This window comes from Podarcis liolepis (genome assembly GCF_965112155.1).
Source record: "Podarcis liolepis genome assembly, chromosome: 14".
In the NCBI taxonomy this organism is placed as follows: Eukaryota; Metazoa; Chordata; class Lepidosauria; order Squamata; family Lacertidae; genus Podarcis; species Podarcis liolepis.
The window spans coordinates 52,278,880-52,297,390 of record NC_139569.1 but is presented as its reverse complement, the minus strand read 5'-3'; the positions used below and the strand labels follow the sequence as shown (position 1 = coordinate 52,297,390).

At 45.5% G+C, this 18,511-nt stretch overlaps 1 protein-coding gene across 3 annotated transcripts in view; it reads right to left on the bottom strand.

Annotated features, from left to right (window-relative positions):
* The window catches only part of LOC310693582 (thrombospondin type-1 domain-containing protein 4-like), a 252,516-nt gene that overhangs the window by 159,938 nt on the left and 74,067 nt on the right, over positions 1 to 18,511 (bottom strand). For all 3 annotated transcript variants that reach the window (XM_083475940.1, XM_083475939.1, XM_083475941.1), the window contains exon 5: positions 15,956 to 16,406. In XM_083475940.1, the coding sequence (XP_083332066.1) occupies positions 15,956 to 16,406 (451 nt within the window). The remainder of the gene's footprint in view (positions 1 to 15,955; positions 16,407 to 18,511) is intronic.

The window sequence follows — 18,511 nt, the reverse complement described above, 5'->3', positions numbered from 1 at the left end:
CAACATCTGGGCGGCCACAGGTCCTCACCACCACCGTTCTGCTGTTTCTATTAAAAGCCTCTCAGAAAAACTTTTCCTTAAAGATCAGCATTTTGGCATGAGAGATACGCAGTCCTGCTGACTGATATTTCTAATCATAGGCTCCTCTAATGACCCTTCCCCCCCCCTTCTGAAAGCAGCATACTGTATATTAATTTGGCACAGACACATCACGTTCAAGCAGAGGCTTGACAACCATATGTCAGGAGCGCTCTGATGGTGTTTCCTGCTTGGCAGGGGGTTGGACTCGATGGCCCTTGTGGTCTCTTCCAACTCTATGATTCTATGAATATATACCCCATTTAAACTTCATTGTCCATTGCATGCCAGCCGTGCAGGGCCTAGGGGCTTGTATTCACTGACCACCAGGCAAGGGTTCAGAAAAGACATTTTTCCCCTTCCATGAAAGGGAAAGTAGCATCTTCCAAGGACAAATACTAGCAACACAATAATTGTTGTTGTCCCTCAAGTAAAATCACACTTCCTCCCCAAGCCTGTGTGGTCCAGGGCCCATTCAGCCTTGACTCCCGGCCTGTGCTGAAGACAGAGCCACTCTGACCAATGGAGGGAAAGCCTGCTTTGCTATCAGGATTCCTTCTAAGCCACAACTGGGAAGGAAACATTGGGCAGGGATAAAGAACTGTAACAGGAGGAAAAAGTCCTTGGAAAGGAAGCCACTGGATACAAACTCCACTTCTGAGCCACTTAAGAACTGAATCACTTTACTACTTTCCACCCACGTTTATTACTGAAACTCATCTTACAGTATTCATTACTACCGATTTATGGTATTTTGATTGATTCAGAATGCTAGATGCCACTGTTATGTACTCTGTGAAACCAAAGGACACTGCAGCCTCAAGCGAGGGCTGGGCTTGTTTTTATGCCCAGAAAGCAGACCTGAGTAAAGCCTTTGGCAGAAGTCGGCATCAGCCCCCTCCCCAGCGCAGCCATGCCCCCAAGCAGACTAGTGATTGGCCCAAACTGTCGACAGCCATGGAACCCCAAAACCAGAAGCCAGGAAACAGCAGGTGGTGGCTGGGCCACAAACACTGCACCACCCCCAAAGAAGTGTTGAACAGTCATTCCCCATGATGGCAGTCATGGGATTGTTGTCTATCACAATGGTGTATGTTTTGACTCAACCGAGTGGGAAGTGACGGAGACAAGATGTTTGTGTAATAATAATAATAATAATAATAATAATAATAATAATAATAATAATAATAATAATTTATTATTTATACCCCGCCCATCTGGCTGGGCCTCCCCAGCCACTCTGGGCAGCTTCCATAAAAACCAAAAATACAGTAAAATGTCACACGTTAAAAACTTCCCTGAACAGGGCTGCCTTAAGATGTCTTCTGAATGTCAGGTAGTTGTTTATCGCTCTGACATCTGCTGGAAGGGCGTTCCACAGGGCGGGTGCCACTACCGAGAAGGCCCTCTGCCTGGTTCCCTGTAGCTTTGCTTCTCGCAATGAGGGAACCGCCAGAAGGCCCTCAGCGCTGGACCTCAGCGTCCGGGCAGAACGATGGGGGTGGAGACGCTCCTTCAGGTATACTGGACCGAGGCCGTTTAGGGCTTTAAAGGTCAGCACCAACACTTTGAATTGTGCTCGGAAACGTACTGGGAGCCAATGTAGGTCTTTCAAGACCGGTGTTATATGGTCTCAGCGGCCGCCCCCAGTCACCAGTCTTGCTGCCGCATTCTGGATTAGTTGTAGTTTCCGAGTCACCTTCAAAGGTAGCCCCACGTAGAGTGCATTGCAGTAGTCCAAGCGGGAGATAACCAGAGCATGCACCACTCTGGCGAGACAGTCTGCAGGCAGATAGGGTCTCAGCCTACGTACCAGATGGAGCTGGTAAACAGCTGCCCTGGACACAGATTTGACCCCATTCAGGACGAGGGAATCCTCCACACCTGCCCGCCTCCTGTCCCCCCAAAACAGTACTTCTGTCTTGTCAGGATTCAACCTCAATCTGTTAGCCGCCATCCATCCTCCAACCGCCTCCAGACACTCACGCAGGACCTTCACCGCCTTCACTGGTTCTGATTTAAAAGAGAGGTAGAGCTGGGTATCATCTGCATACTGATGAACACCCAGCCCAAACCCCCTGATGATCTCTCCCAGCGGCTTCATATAGATGTTAAAAAGCATGGGGGAGAGGACAGAACCCTGAGGCACCCCACAAGTGAGAGCCTAGGGGTCTGAACACTCATCCCCCACCACCACTTTCTGAACACGGCCCAGGAGGAAGGAGCAGAACCACTGTATAACAGTGCCCCCAGCTCCCAGCCCCTCAAGACGGTCCAGAAGGATGCTATGGTCGATGGTATCAAACGCCGCTGAGAGATCCAGCAGAACTAGGAAACAGCTCTCACCTTTGTCCCTAACCCGCCGGAGATCATCAACCAGTGCGACCAAGGCAGTTTCAGTCCCATGATGAGGCCTGAATCCCGACTGGAAGGGATCCAAATGGTCCGCTTCTTCCAGGCGTGCCTGGAGTTGTTCGGCAACCGCTCGCTCAATCACCTTGCCCAGGAATGGAAGATTTGAGACTGGGCGATAATTGGCTATCGTGGCCGTATCTAAAGATGGTTTTTTAAGAAGCGGTTTAATAACCACCTCTTTCAGCGGGTCTAGGAAGGCTCCCTCACGGAGGGAAGCATTCACCACCCCACGAAGCCCATCGCCCAGTCCTTCCCGGCTAGCTTTTAGAAGCCAGGATGGGCAAGGATCCAGGAGACAGGTGGTTGGTTTCACTCGTCCAAGCAGCCTGTCCACATCCTTGGAGGTAACAGATTGGAATTGATCCCACACAACTTGACTAGACAGAACTCTAGCACTCTCCCGCCCCGGCCCTGCTCCCACGGTGGAGTCTACTTCTTCCCGAATCTGAGCAATTTTATCTGCAAAAAACTTTGCAAAATCATTGCAGGAGAACATGTGGCCCGTACTGGGCCCCGATGTTGCAGGTGGTTCCGCTAAATTGTGAACCACCTGAAAAAGTCTCCTGCTGCTGTTTTCTGCAGATGCAATAGAGGCGGTGAAGAAATTCTTCTTCGCCGTCGCTATCGCCACTTGGTAGGCTCGACGTTGAGCTCTAACCTGTGTCCAGTCAGATTCGGAATGAGTTATCCGCCACCAGCGCTCTAGCCGTCTCAACGATTGTTTCATTGCCCTCAGATCCGTGGAAAACCACGGGGCTGTTCGGGCTCCATGCAATCGGAGAGGGCGCTTCGGAGCCAAACAGTCAATAGCCCTGGTTAATTCCGCATTCCAGCGGGCCACCAGGGAATCGGCTGAAAGGCCATCAACATGGGATAAAGCATCCCCTACCACTCTCTGGAAACCATTTGGATCCATTAAGTGGCGGGGGCGGACCATCCGAATTGGTCCCACCTCCCTGCAGAGGGGATGGGTCGCAGAGAAGTCCAGTTGCACCAGGAAGTGATCTGACCATGGCACTTCTTTCGTTTCGCTTTTACTTAGTGTCAGATCACCAACATCCATAGAGGTAAACACCAGGTCCAAGGCATGTCCACGGCTATGGGTTGGGCCAGACTTATTCAGGGACAGCCCCATGGAGGCCATGCTTTCCACGAAGTCCCGAGCGGCCCCTTGTAAGGTCGTGTCGGCATGGATGTTAAAATCCCCTAGGACGACCAAGCTAGGTGTCTCCAGGAGAACATCCGCCACGACCTGAAGCAGCTTGGGCAGGGAATCCTTGGTGCAGCGGGGAGGTCAGTACACCAAAAGGAATCCTGTACTGCCCCTATTGCCCAACTTCCAGAACATGCACTCAGAAAACTGGGTCTTCCCAATAGGACGCCTGGTGCAGACTAATGACTTCCTAAAAATCACTGCAACCCCCCCTCCCCGCCCACATGACCTGGGTTGCTGTGCATAAGAGAAACCTGGTGGACAAGCAGCGGCAAGGACAGGCCCATCTGCTTCATCCAACCAAGTCTCTGTTACACATGCCAGGTCAAGTCCTCCATCCATGATCACGTCATGGATGGCAGTGGTCTTATGAATCATTGACCTGGCATTGCACAGCAACACCTTCACGCCATGTGGGTATCCCTTGCTGATTCTAGTACCCATCCGGTCAGGACCAGACCCAGAGGCAGGAATAGTCCTCAGACAACGACTAAACCTGCCCCCTCTGTAATGACATGGTCTAGTCTTAGCGTAACTCCTCCTCCTACCTGTGATCACTGAGATCGGTTCTCCCAGTGCATCCCCCCCTGTGGAACATGCCCCAGCCATTTTGTGGGCTGGGGCCCACTCCCCGGCAGCCCTGGCCCCTCCCACTAAGAACAAAATAACACCTTAAACAAACAAACAAAACCAATAAAACAATACAAATAAAAAATGTAAAAATTACAAAAACATCAAAATAAAAAAATAATAACAATTCCCCAAGCCCAACCAAACATCCATCCCACCCCCACCCCCCACATACAAAAAACCCAAAGAATTTTTTTAAAAAACATTTTAAAAACACTCTGTGCCCCTCCGGCAATAACAACTGTCCTAGTGAGGCCTGTCAGGCCCTGCCCTGGGCCAGGTGGTAAGTGGCAGGAAGGAGCAGGGCCCTCAGGAACTCACTCAGGGGAGTCCTCCTGGGCAGCAGGCAGCAAGCAGCAAGCAGCAGGCAGTCCTTATGAGGCTTCAGGCCCCGCCCCAGGCCAGATGGTAAGTGGCAAGAGCAGGGCCCTCAGCACTCACTCAGGGGAGTGTGTTCCTGTGTTCCGTGAAGTGGGACTATTGTCCTTTGTCCTTTTTCTCTTTGCTGTCTGATGCTAGAGAGAGAGGGAGCCATGTTGCAGTGCTCCGTGTGTGCTTATATGTAAATACAGTAGATCAGCCCAAATGCTGAGTTGCTGAGGTCTGTTATGCAAGCTGCGAAGAAACTGCAGATCCTGAGTGTGCCAATGTTAGTTGGCATCGGCCCCTGTGATGTTTGGGCAGAAGAAAGCTTTTAAAGCTCCCGAACGAATGACCAGGAGGGAGAGAACATGCCAGTCAGGCATGTGTCTCTGCCAGGGTCCTACTCGAGAGTAGGACAAGCTCCTGACAAGAAGATGGCCAGATATTGCCCCAGTCAAGGTGCCTTTTTTGCTATTTTTAATATGTTCTTACCCACTCTGAGCACAGTTTCTGCAATGGAAGGGTGGGGAGGTAACTATTCTTTGTAATATTCTCAGTGCTCACCACTGAAAACATCTTCTCTTGAAAGCAGTCCACATGCAACTTTAATGCCCCTACAACAGGCACTGATCTCAGTGCATGGAGCACTTGCACACCGCTGCTATGCAACTATAAAGAAACTGCAAAGCACATTCTTCATGCGTTTGGCACACCACACATGGAGCTTGGCCAACGAAGTTGGCTAAGACATTTACCATTGATCCAGTGCACTATTTCTAAGCCACAAATCTGTGTCCAATCGTTCATTTTCCTTGCAAAATCAAATCCCACAGTCTCAGCCAGCCTGCCTAAGCAGTTTTACAGAAATCACTCACAAGCTAGCAGCAACACTCAAATCTATTTTTTAAGGCTTGCAGCAGGAGTGTGAAGCTTCCAAGTCATGGAAGCTGAAGTTTGGTTTTCCAACAACTAGGATCAGCTCATGTCCTCTTCCATCTGTGCTAATTTAATGGGAAGAGCACCTGTTTCCTCAAGAGTGTTGCCAGACGCTAGTGTGAACCAGATCAGGGCCGACCAAGTGTACGCAAGACGCAAGATTGCAGGGCAAGATACACATTACCAGAGCCGTAGCTAAGTGATCTTGCGCCCCTGGCAGAACCGTCCAGATTGCGCCCTCTAGCCATGAACATATTAGCTGTTCTTTCCGCCTCTCCTCCAACCCCCCCCCCATTCAATTCCTCACACACTTCAGCTTCTAATGAATTACTTCACAGAAAATCCAATATTAAATTTATAATTTCTTAATAAAAGGTTTCAGCAAAGAATATGACATTGAGATGTGAGTTGACAGGTTTTTTAAATGTAATTCAGTTGTAAAACAATACACAGATAGGCCTAAATGAAACAAACAAAATAATATCATAGTGATTTGGTCCACAATGATAACTTTACATTATAATACTATATGATGTAAAATGGCATTATTTTCACAATATTTGTGTTATTTAGTTGATATAGAGTAAGAAAACTTATTATTATTCACAAGTCACAAGTTACAAGTTCTTATTCACAAGAGTTGTCATTTTTTAAAAAAAAAGTCAAGTTAGGCCAACTCTGGCTTTAAGTAGCAATCTCCTCAATGAAGTCTGATGTGGTTAGAACTTAATTTTTTTCACTTTAACCAAAGAAAACTTGTTTTGGCAATGATCCACTCAGGTCACAGCAGGATTCAGCTACTGATGCTATGTACTGGAGCTGAGAGGAGGACATTTGTCAGTGTGCTATGTGATTGCTATCAAGTTGGTTGGGTTTTTTGTGTTCTTCCATTTAGTGAGCTTGTAAAACATAATAAAATTAAAGAAATGGCACAAAGAGTTGACTGGTCACCCAGAAAGCGATGTGAAATAGTACTACTAAGTGAACAAGGCTACAGTTATGCAGAAATCAGAAGAAAAATAGGTGGAAACTTAACCAAAGGTGGCATTTCTAATTTTTTGAAGAGGTATCAGGAGACTCAGCCACTACAAAATCAGACTGGTAAAGGCAGGAAAAGGTGCACAGCAGCAAGTGATGATAGAAGAAATGAGAGACTGTGCCTACGTGACAGAAGAAAATCATCTGGGTGTATACAAGATGACATGGTGCAAGGTAATGTGAAGTTGAGTGCAAGGACTGTTCAACACAGACTGCAGGAATATTGTCTAAATGCTAGAATTCCAAGGAAAAGGTCATCGTTATCTCTCAAACAAAGATTCAGAAGATGAAACTGGGCATGTTAACTGGACAGCGGACCAATGGGACAATGTTATTTGGAGTGATGAGACCCAAATCTCTCTTCTTCTTTTTTATAAGATATTTATTAAGATTTTCAAAGTATTACAGAATAAAAATGAAAAAAAGAAAAAATAATAAAAAAAATGGTTAAAATCAACTCCATCTTTCCATTACTTATTTTTCATTAGCTTATTTCCCGGACCTCCTCATGCCTCCCTTTTTTGTATTCCAATTCGGTTTGTTGGTTCAGCAAATCCCTACCCTCTTTGTTTATCCTAGCCTTTAATTTTAAAATATTATGACATTAAGTTTTTACCTAAATAATCCATTTTTCATATTCCCTTATAATATTACAGCTGAAAACCACTTAATTTCTATCCAACATCATTCTAACATTCATTAATTTTACAATATTTCTGTAGATAGTCTTTAAATTTCTTCCAATCTTCTTCCACCGACTCTTCTCCCTGGTCTCGGATTCTGCCAGTCATTTCTATCACCTTCATTCTATCACCTTCTATCACCTTCATTCTATCACCTTCATCTGCCATTCTTCCAGAGTGGGTAGCTCTTGTGTCTTCCAGTACTTTGCAATAAGTATTTTTGCTGCTGTTGTGGCATACATAAAAAAAGTTCTGTCCTTCTTTGGCACCAATTGGCCAACTATGCCCAGGAGAAAGGCCTCTGGTTTCTTCAAGAAGGTATATTTAAATACCTTTTTCATTTCATTATATATCATCTCCCAGAAAGCCTTAATCCTTGGGCACGTCCACCAAAGGTGAAATAATGTACCTTCAGTTTCCTTACATTTCCAGCATTTATTATCGGGTAAGTGATAGATTTTTGCTAGCTTGACTGGGGTCATGTACCACCTGTATACCATTTTCATAATATTCTCTCTTAAGGCATTACATGCCGTAAACTTCATACCAGTGGTCCATAACTGTTCCCAGTCAGCCATCATTATGTTGTGTCCAACATCTTGTGCCCATTTAATCATAGCAGATTTCACCGTTTCATCCTGAGTATTCCATTTCAACAGCAAGTTATACATTCTTGACAAATTCTTAGTTTTGGGTTCTAACAGTTCTGTTTCCAATTTTGATTTTTCCACCTGAAAGCCAATTTTCTTGTCCAAATTGTATGCCTCCATTATCTGAAAATAATGAAGCCAGTCTCGCACTTTGTTTTTTTAGTTTCTTAAAACTCTGCAATTTCAGTCTATCTCCATCTTGTTCCATAATTTCCCAATATTTCGGCCATTTGACCTCCATATTGAGCTTTTTCTGAGCTTTCGCTTCCATCGGTGACAGCCACCTTGGGGTTTTATTTTCCAATAATTCCTTGTATCTTATCCAAACATTAAACAGTGCTTTCCTGACAATATGATTTTTTAATGCTTTATGTGCTTTGACCTTATCATACCACAGATATGCATGCCATCCAAATACGTTGTTAAAACCTTCTAAATCCAAAATGTCTGTATTTTCAAGAAGTAGCCATTCTTTAAACCAGCAAAAAGCTGCTGATTCATAGTAAAGTTTAAAGTCTGGCAGGGCAAATCCACCCCTTTCCTTTGCATCAGTTAATATCTTAAATTTTATTCTGGGCTTCTTGCCCTGCCAGACAAATCTAGAAATATCTCTCTGCCACTTCTTGAAACAGTCCATCTTGTCCACAATTTGCAATGTTTGAAACAAAAACAACATTCTAGGCAATACATTCATTTTTATCGCAGCAATACGGCCTAGCAGTGAAAGCTTCAAATTTGACCAAATTTCTAAGTCTTTTTTCATTTTTCATAATTGTCTTTAAATAAGTTCCCATTTTTGGCTGTCATATTAATCCCCAGGTATTTCACTTTCTTAACCACTGTCAATGAGACCCAAATCTCCTTGCTTGGTAGTGATGGCATGAAATACGTGAGGAGAAGAATTGGAGAAGATTTACATCCTACTTGCATTACATCTACCATAAAACACTCAGTTAGCGTTATGATCTGGGGTTGTATGACAGGAAAAGGTGTGGGCAGAATTTGCGTCATTAATGGGAATGTAAATTACCGTATTTTTTGCACCATAACACTCACTTTTTTCCTCCTAGAAAGTAAGGGGAAATGTCTGTGCGTGTTATGGAGGGAATGCCTACGGGTGGCATGCCTACGGATTTTCCTCCTCTAAAAACTACGTGCGTGTTATGGTTGGGTGCGTGTTATAGAGCGAAAAATATGGTACATTATGTTGCAAGCCATCCTGTAAGGGCTTTGTTCTAAAAAGCAAGGTGCAAATATTTTAAAACAAAGAAACAGGTAAACCTGGAAATACATCAGTGGTGGTGGCCATGAGCAAAAGTCATTTACATTTTTAAAAGGGGATAACCTTTTGCACACACAAGAACATCAATAAAGTTTTCTGCTCCCTGCTGCACAACATTTCATTACCACATAGATCATCCAACAGCATGCACATTTTTTACTTTTGAGCAAGGGGTGGGGGGTTTTATGGCATCTGCTTGACTCCAATAATAGACCCCCCCCCGCAAAAAAGGGGGGTCTTCCTAAAACCTGCATGCAATTAAAGCAACACAGAGATTTTCTAACTGAAGTTTCTGCAAATGGAGGGTATTCAAGCAACACATCTTATATGAACTGACAAAAGAACCGAAGACGGGTTGGAATGCGTTATCACACTTTCTAAGTGTACATTTCTGCAGGCAGAAAAATGGCTGGTGCTCAGATCTGCAGGGAATTATTAAAGACACATTAAAATATATAAGGAATGCAGCAATCTGGCTTCAGATAAGATATGAGCAGATCCACATGCTCGCTCTCAACCCCACATGGAAGACACATTGGATTGGGGACAATCAATACAAACTAGAATTTGCCACAAGAAGAAAATCGCTCCTGCAAAAAAAGCTCAGAAGTAGAACATCTGCAGTAGCACAGCTAGGAGAGACTCGGACTGAAACTTCTGGAGATCCACCAGGTGGATGTACAGAATAGCTAATGATTTTGGGGAGGTGATTTATTATGTGTTGGAAAATATATTTAAGGTAACTCTCCCCCAAATACCAGAAGCTTTCTTACTGTGGATAACTGGAGCAGATACCTGTTTCTTTACACAACAATGGCAGCACCAATATTATACACACAAAAATGGCAAAATGAGGTGGTACCTACCAAAGAAGAATGGCAGCTGAAATTGATAGAATATGTAGAATTGGCAAGTTTGACGTGTAAAATTAGAGATCAGAAAGAGACTGATTTTAAAGAAGATTGGAAAATGTTTACAGAATACTTAAAAACTCAGTGCACATATGTTAAAATGCAAATAGGATTGCAGTAAGAACAGCAGTGGGGGTGAACTTTTTGCTTTTCTTTCATGATAAGGTGAAGGTATATAATATGCAGCATAAATTGAAATTTTGGGGGAACAATGGAGGGAGGGAGGGGAAATCAAAGGTGGAATAATTGATTGCTAAATGTGGAATGTTGTTGAATTGTTGTTATTATTATTATTGAATAAAATTATATAAAAAGGGCAATACTGAACTAGATGGACTAATGATGTACGTCAGGCTTCCTCAACCTCGGCCCTCCAGATGTTTTTGGCCTACAACTCCCATGATCCCTAGCTAGCAGGACCAGGTCAGGGATGATGGGAATTGTAGTCTCCAAACGTCCGGAGGGCCGAGGTTGAGGAAACCTGGTGTAAGTCATAGAAGGCAGCTAAGCTCCTAAAAGAGCACTGAACATAGAAGGCTGGCTCAGACCACGTCAGGCCACTGGTTCATCCAGGGCTCCCCACACAAGGGTAGCCAACATCCAAATGCTGCTGGACTATAACTCCCATCATCCCACATCCAATAATCTATAATAATATGCCGAGGGCACCCTGTTGGCTACCTGCACTGTCTGGCAGCATTTTCCAGAGTTTCAGGAAGGGCTCTTTCGCTAACTGATCCCTTTAGCCGGAGATGTAAGAGCCTGTCTGGGGCCTTCTGCGTACAAGCAAGGTGTCCTACTAGAGTTACGGCCCTTAAGTTCCAATTAGAGGCCCAGGAGTTTTATCCCACTTCTAAACCGGACCTTTCAGCCTTCTCTTCACATCTTCCCTACTCCCTTCCTCTGCTCTTACATATCCCTGGGCAAGAGCTTGAGGCGGAAGGGAACTGTGTACACCACCTTGAACTCCTTTGAAGAAAAGTGGATTATAAGATAGATAGATGACTGACAATGATGATGGAGGAGAATCTCGTCCATTTACTACAGAGGTATACGTCCACTGCATCAGCATGTAATTCAAATGCAAGCAAAAGGTAAGGCAAACATCTCCACTCTACAAAATAAAACTACCATCTGATCCCCCTCTCTCTTTTTCTGTAGCAGCTTGGAAGAGAGTTCCACTCCACCACTTTATTCCCTACAATCACAAAGCTCACTAGGGGAAAAATCTTAGAACTCTCCCACGAAAGATCCCAGGTGCAATGCGTGCAAATAGCTTCTTATACGCAACATGGATTAGAGCCATTTAGAGGGAATGATTTGTAATTGAAAACCCCTGCCTTTGCAAAAGGGCTAGAGAAAGAGGAAGAGGAGGAATGCCAGAATGCTGACCTGGCCATGAAACTGAAGTTCCTTCACCATATCAGCAGAGGCAGGATTGCGTAAATGTTATGTGCATTGAGCTTAAATGACTTTAATCAAGGGTGCTGGAGAAATATTTTTGAGCACACCAAATATGAATGCCAAGTGCATCCATACAGTTTGCAAAAGAGAGAGAGAAGATCTTGAAGACATGAAGCAATTTAGAGAAAATCCACAGGCGGGGAGGCTGTCAGGCCTGGCAACCAATGGTTCAAAAAGCTAAATGTGTCTGCATTAGCTGAGTGGTAGGCGAGGAAGATGTGGACTAGACTATAGGTATGAATACCAAGAAAGGGTGAGATGTTACAGATGGAGGAGGGAATTATACCTAGGAGAAATGAGAATAATGAAGTGAAAAACTGAGACACACACAAAAAGAGAGAGAAACTTGGGGTGAAAACTAGGAAAAATGTCTGGGATTTCAATGGAGTTGGTTGGGGGATTCTGAAAAGGGGAGGAGGAAGGATGGAATTTGATCTAGTCACACTTCATTGAGTTTTTAAAAGAACAGACTCTTTGGAGTGTCGTTAGTTTTTAATTTTCATTTCAGGGTAAAGAGAGTGGGGAGGGACACCAGCTGTTCGAAGCAGACATTTGCCACGTTTCAACAGAAACACCTCCCTTTCGGCTAAGGTGGAAACTAAAGGGAAACTTACAACTGGTCATATTTTGAGAACCTGATAGGGACACATTGCACACTTTTGTTTTTTAGGCATAAGGGTTGAACCTGCAATGTCTATACAAATCAATACACTCTACATTATTTCAGATGGCGTGGCATTTTATTTTATCCTTGTGAAATTTTGTTTTTATGTGAAAGTCTGAGAATGCCTTTTTGGTGTTGTTGATTAAGCAAGCAGCTTCTCAGGTGCAAGGCTGGAAAGGAAGTACGCAGCATGATGGTGTTCTGGCTCTTCACAGACTATGGGGAGAATAGGAAGGGAAGCCTTATCAGTACACTATTATTCCCCATAGAGTCTTACTCATTATTATTTAGAGCACAGTAGTACTTCCGTTCTGGAAGTCCGTTCAACTTCTGAAACATTTGACTTCCAAAGCGTGGCTTCTGATTGGCTGCAGGAAGCTCCTGCAGCCAGTTGGAAGCTGCAGAAGACCCGTCAGACGTTCGGCTTCTGAAAGAATGTTCGAAAACCAGAACACTCACTTCTGGTTTTCGATCGTTCGGGAGCCGGAACATTCGGGAGCTCCTGAGGCGTTCGGGAGCTGAGGTTGGACTGTATTTTAAATAAAATAAATAAAAACTATTCCATTTTGCCAAACCTCTGATCCATGTGTTGAATTCACAGCATATTGATCTCTCACTCACTCTCCGAAAGAGATTAGTGCAGAGATTCAGGCTCTGGTCCCAGTACAAACCAAAGTGGTTGGATCTAACTGCCATTAAAATGAATGGAACTTAGCTTGGCCACAAAGTAACTTATCCCATTTATTTCAGTGGCGCTTAGACATAACCAGATTTCTGAGCACTGGGACCACTATATCCACATTTAAGCCCCATGTTTTCTGGGGAACACTAGAGCAGGGGTCGGCAACGTGCAGCCCGTGGCCCGGATGCGGCCCATGAAGACCGTTTTACTGGCCCATGAGCCGAACCAAGCCGCCCGCTCGGCAAGTCCCCCACGTGCTGTGCTAAACTGGCGCAGCACGGCGCGGGGACTTGCCGAGCGGTGCTGCAAATCGTGTCTACGCATGCGCAGATACCAGAAATCGCAACTGCGCATGTCCAGATGCCGGAAATCACTTCTGCACAGGTGCGATTTTCGGTATCTGGGCATGCGCAGAAGCGATTTTCGGCGTTGCAGACATGAGCAGACACGATTTCCAGCATCGCGCTGTGCCAGTCCAGCCCACGGACAATCTCTGTGGGAGTGATCCAGCCCATGGCCGGTAAACCTTGGGATCACCAAATGAAATAGATCAACATCTTATCTCATACTTAGCTATGCAATTCACTCATTCTGCCTTTATCCCTTGCCTTGCCTATGGATCACTCAGATCCATTTATTATTATAATATAATATTGTTATTAATGATAATAATACTGATTTTTAAACGTATGAATTGCATTTATATCCCACCTTTCCCTCCAAGGACCTCAAGGTCATATACATGGCTCTACCCCTCCTCACCTAATACCACAACAACCCTGTGGGGTAGGTTGGGCTGAGAGGCAGCAACTGACCCTAGGCCCCCCAGTGAGTGGGGATTTAACTGCTGGTCTCCCAGGTCCTAGTACAACTACTCTAACCACTACATCACATAGGTTCTCACGGCAGCATTCTGTGCATTAAAGAGTCTGGCAGGAACAGGAACCTGAGTTCAAGTTCTTCACCCGGCAGTGAGTTCCGGGACGCTTCACTCCCATGAACATATTCCAAGCTGTACATCTGACTGCTGGCCACACAGTGAACCCAAGGCTCCCATTTCTTTCCCCAGCACAGATGACGGCTTATGTTAGCTGAGATGTTAGCTGAGATGGCTTTAAAAGGGAACCAGGAGGACAGACCTTGCAGAGGAGGCTGTTCCATTAGGGCAAATGCAGCCCTGTTCCACCCACTGCAGCCGACCTTCTGTCCTGGACCTTCACGGGATGCCCCTGCGTTTTAGTATTATGAGAGATCCACTTTGTCCACATCAGGCATAGTTTTATATAGCTCTGCAACTCCCACAGAATCATAGAATAATAGAGCTGGAAGGGACCCTGAGGGTCATCTAGTCCAACCCCCTGCAATGCAGGAATCACAACACTGATGCCTGGCCATGCTGGCTGGGTCCAGCAGAGCCCCAGGTTCTCCATCTCTGCTCTAGATGTCTTCACATTCTGCTTCTAGGCCTTCCAGAAGCATCTGACTAGCCACAGTTGTATAAACAGGATAGTGGATTAAGTGGACAAGCCTGAGAAAGCCCCGCACGACTCTTGGGTGCTGCGCAAGTGCACTTACACTGCTCATTACAGAGAAGGAAATGCTTCCCCTCTTGAGACCCATCTTTACCTCTGGCAAGCCTCAACACTTTCCCTCTAAGTTAGCGACTTTTTAATATATAAAAAAGTTTTGTTTGTTTTAATTATCCCTTTCCCTTCTCGTTTCAAATCCTATCGTGTCATGTTTGTAGGTTCTAAGCAATCAGCAAGGACTTACTTGCCCTAGTTTTTCTCTGTAACTTGTACAAGCACTTGATCAAAAACACTACAAAATAAGACTTTCTTAACAAACCACCAGTCTCTATTTATTATTAATCACACAAGCTGAAAAATGTAAGCTCAAACTTCACATGCACCAAAGTGTCAGTCACAAGAAAGCAAGTTCTGCCTTAAATGAAAAAACAATAAAAATGTAACGACGAAGAAATGACCTAATGGACCAAAGCAGATTGACTTAATTTGTTATTAATTAACTGCCCCAAGCAGAATCCATAGGGGGAAACGACCCAACACTAGGATTCCAAATAACAGTTCTTTCCCCTTGATAAATTATATTAACCTCATGGAATGTTCCAAATAAAAGAAAAAACTCAGTGTTCTCTGGATGCCAGCGGGGGGGCCTCAAAACATTACAGCTAATAAATTAAATTACTGCCCAATTGTATGAACTGGGAGGTCATGTACTATATGGAGAAACACTATAGATTTCCCAGCATCAAAAGCTTGCTCATTTTCCTAGCTTTCTGATTTGGCTTTTGGGAAGTTCCTTCACCATCCTGATGCCCTCCAAAAGTTCTGAACTACAGCTCCCATCAGCCACAGGGAGAAGAGCCAAGCTGCCATGGGCTGATGGGAGTTGTGGTCCAAAACATCTGGAGTGTGTCAGGCTGGCAAAGTCTGATCAATTGTATTGGTGGGGCAGAAACCAGAAGAATCTAGGAAGAGCCCTGCTGGATGAGGCCAATGGCCCATCGAGTCCAGCATCCCACTCTCACTCTCAAGAAGGATCTTGACTGGCTGGGAGAGATGCCTTGGACTCCAGGGCTGCCCTGCTGTGCGGAACAAGCCCTTCTTGAGATGACCATGTTGTAAGATCCGGACTCTCTCCATCCAAATTCTGGTGAATAAATCATATTTCTTAAAGCTTCAACAGCCCCTGCCGTGTCTTGATTCTCAAAGGCACACAGCCCCTGGGTGAGTGCCTGGATCCCCCCCCCTGGAATCTTGCTGCAGCTCAGCAGAGAGTGGGGGTGGCACCCAACTTTTGTAATGAAATTATGTGGGTGGTTCTCACCCAGCCAAGCAATTACTACATTCTTTCAGTAGCTCTTAACAGTCCAATGAATCCCGCAAAGATCCTAAAAGCAAAAGCAAAGGGGGCACCACTTACATTTGTGTTGCAGAGTTTGTGCTGCTTATAGGCTCCAGTGCACACGATTGCCGAGGTCCTCTGAGTGGGAGTCTGGCTTTGAACTGCCCTGTGAGCAACAGGAACATGAGAGACCAGCTCTGTGCCATGGAACAAACTCTGAGATGCTGGAAAGGCTTGCAAGTGGGGCCCAGCCTGGGGGTAAACAGAGTCACTTGAAACCTGAGTCCTGGGTGGGGGCCTGGAGTCCTCTTGGTATAAGTTTCCATGGCGAGGCGAAGGGTTAAAAGGGTGAGCAAAAGGGCTCTGAACTGCTGCTGCTGCCCATTGCTGGCTGGCTGTATTCCGGGTTGACTGCCGCTGCCTGCGTGGCTTGTTGGGCTCCTGCCCCGTGTCAGTCTGCAGAGGTAGGATATAGGGCACTTTTCCATAGCCATACTTCCCAGGTCCAATGCGGCTTTTATTTCTGCCTCTGAAGATAAGAGGGGCAGGGTGTGAACATGAACAGGTTAACTCAGCAACAATTGAAAACAAGCATGAATTTATGGATAGTTTCAAGGAGAAGTCCGGGTTAGGGGGATGTCCTAGCATCCTAGCAGGATGTAATGAGGTTGCCAGCCCTGCTCACTCCCCCAGGTCATTGGCTCAGCTCAAAGTGGGGCACCCCAGAGGTTTCTGGAAGTCCCATCATCCCCAACTGCTGCGCATGTGGGCTGTTTCCGATGGAAACTGTAGTCTGGCAACATCTGGAGGGTACCATTTTGGCTGCCCCCAGCTTAGCTGGTGGAAGCTGCTGCCTATGGGAAGCCATCCACCATCTGGCCTTGTTCAAGGTGCTTGTGAGTAACTCTGTGTTGGGTATTCCAGGGTACTGTGGGGATCAAAATGGCTGGTAGCTTCCCACTGCAAGGAATCAGGTAGGTGGCCAGAAGATTTGCAGAAGAAGGGGGTTTTAGCCTAGGCTCTTGGGTCCAGCACCTGCCCCAGGAGAGCAAATGTTGCCGTCTCTCCAGTGCACTTTGAAACCTTTTAACAGCCCAGATGTCCAAGAAAGGACCAGTGCCCAAAACCCTTCCTGCCTCCACCACTGTTACATATCCCTGAAGACTTTGCTTCAACCATGGGACGTTGTATTGTTTAGCTTGCAATAAATTTCCTCCGTGTCAACGGCAGCAGCCAACATGGAGACCTCCAGATGTTGCTCCAGTTTCCAGCATCGCTGACCTACTGGCCATGCTGTGGAGGACACCATGTGAGCTACTCTTGATTTAGAAGTCAAGAGGCTTTTGTTCTGCATGAAGATATATTTGGAGGGGAAACACTGTCGTACTACCATAAAATAAATAAACAGCAAATCCTACACACTGCTTGATTGCAGCAAAACCTCTAAGTGGTTTACATGAAATATTAAAATTATCAGCAAAGACAGATTCTAAAAAGTAATTAAAAACATTTAAAATTCAATTTATAAAAACTTAAAAGCAGCCTGCTGCATCAGGCCAGTGGCCCCTCTAGGCCAGCATCCTGTTCTCACAATGGCCAACAGATGCCTGTGGGAAACCAGCAAGCGGGATTCGAACTCAAGGGCACTCACTTGTCATTCAGCTGGTTTTCAGAATCATTGTTACCTCTGGTTCCCTCCAACTTCCAGTTCTTCAGACTGGAGCAACAAAGAACAAGCAGAGGCTCCATGTTCACAGAAGGGATTATGCAAAGGTTGTGTATGTGATTGTAACACGTAGCTCAGGGGTAGAGCATTTGCCTTGCAAGCAGAAGGTCCCAAGTTCAGTCCCCAGCATCTCCAGGTGGGGCTGGGACAAACGCCTACCTGAGCCCCTGGAGAGCTGCTGCCAGTCAGTGTATGCAGTACTGAGCAAGATGGACCAATTGTCTGGCTCGGTATAAGGGAGCTTCCTATGTTCCTCTTTCACCAGGACTTACTTGACAAATTCTGCTCACTCAGCATACAAAAGGGGTTCAATGGGTAATTAACCCAGCTACTCCCCAAAACCAGCAATTTAAATCCAGCCTTGAAATTGAATGGGAGCCAGAGGAGCTGTCATAGCACAGGTGAAACAAGTGCAAACTTCCTATCCCACAATGCAGCAGAGCTCTTTTTATGCCCTGGGAGGAAACATGCACTTGGAGATGATGCCACCATGGAGCCAAACATGCGTTCTCCCCTGATGCAAGCAGGGTCTTAAGGGCTTGAGAGTGCCTCAGCTAGGGTCTCCTTTGTTCAGAGCCAGCCCCCAACCCCAACTCCCTAAAGCTAAAACAAAAGCATGGTACAAACATTTCTGATGTGCATTTTCAGTAGGAAAGGCAAGCTCCAAGCCTCAGTTCAGAGGCTCTTCCCAAATTCCTTGTCCCGGGAGTGTTTGTTTTCTTACTCACCGTCTCCCATTGCCAGTCAGGGTGCTTGTTACAAAGACGCCTTTGAGATCATTTACATAACCTTACAGCATTTGGGGTTTATAATCCATTTCCACCCTTTAAGCATGTATGAACCTGAGTGTTGTTCACCAACCCTAAGAGAAACTGTCACTCAGGGCTTGTTCACATGGCTTTGTTTGT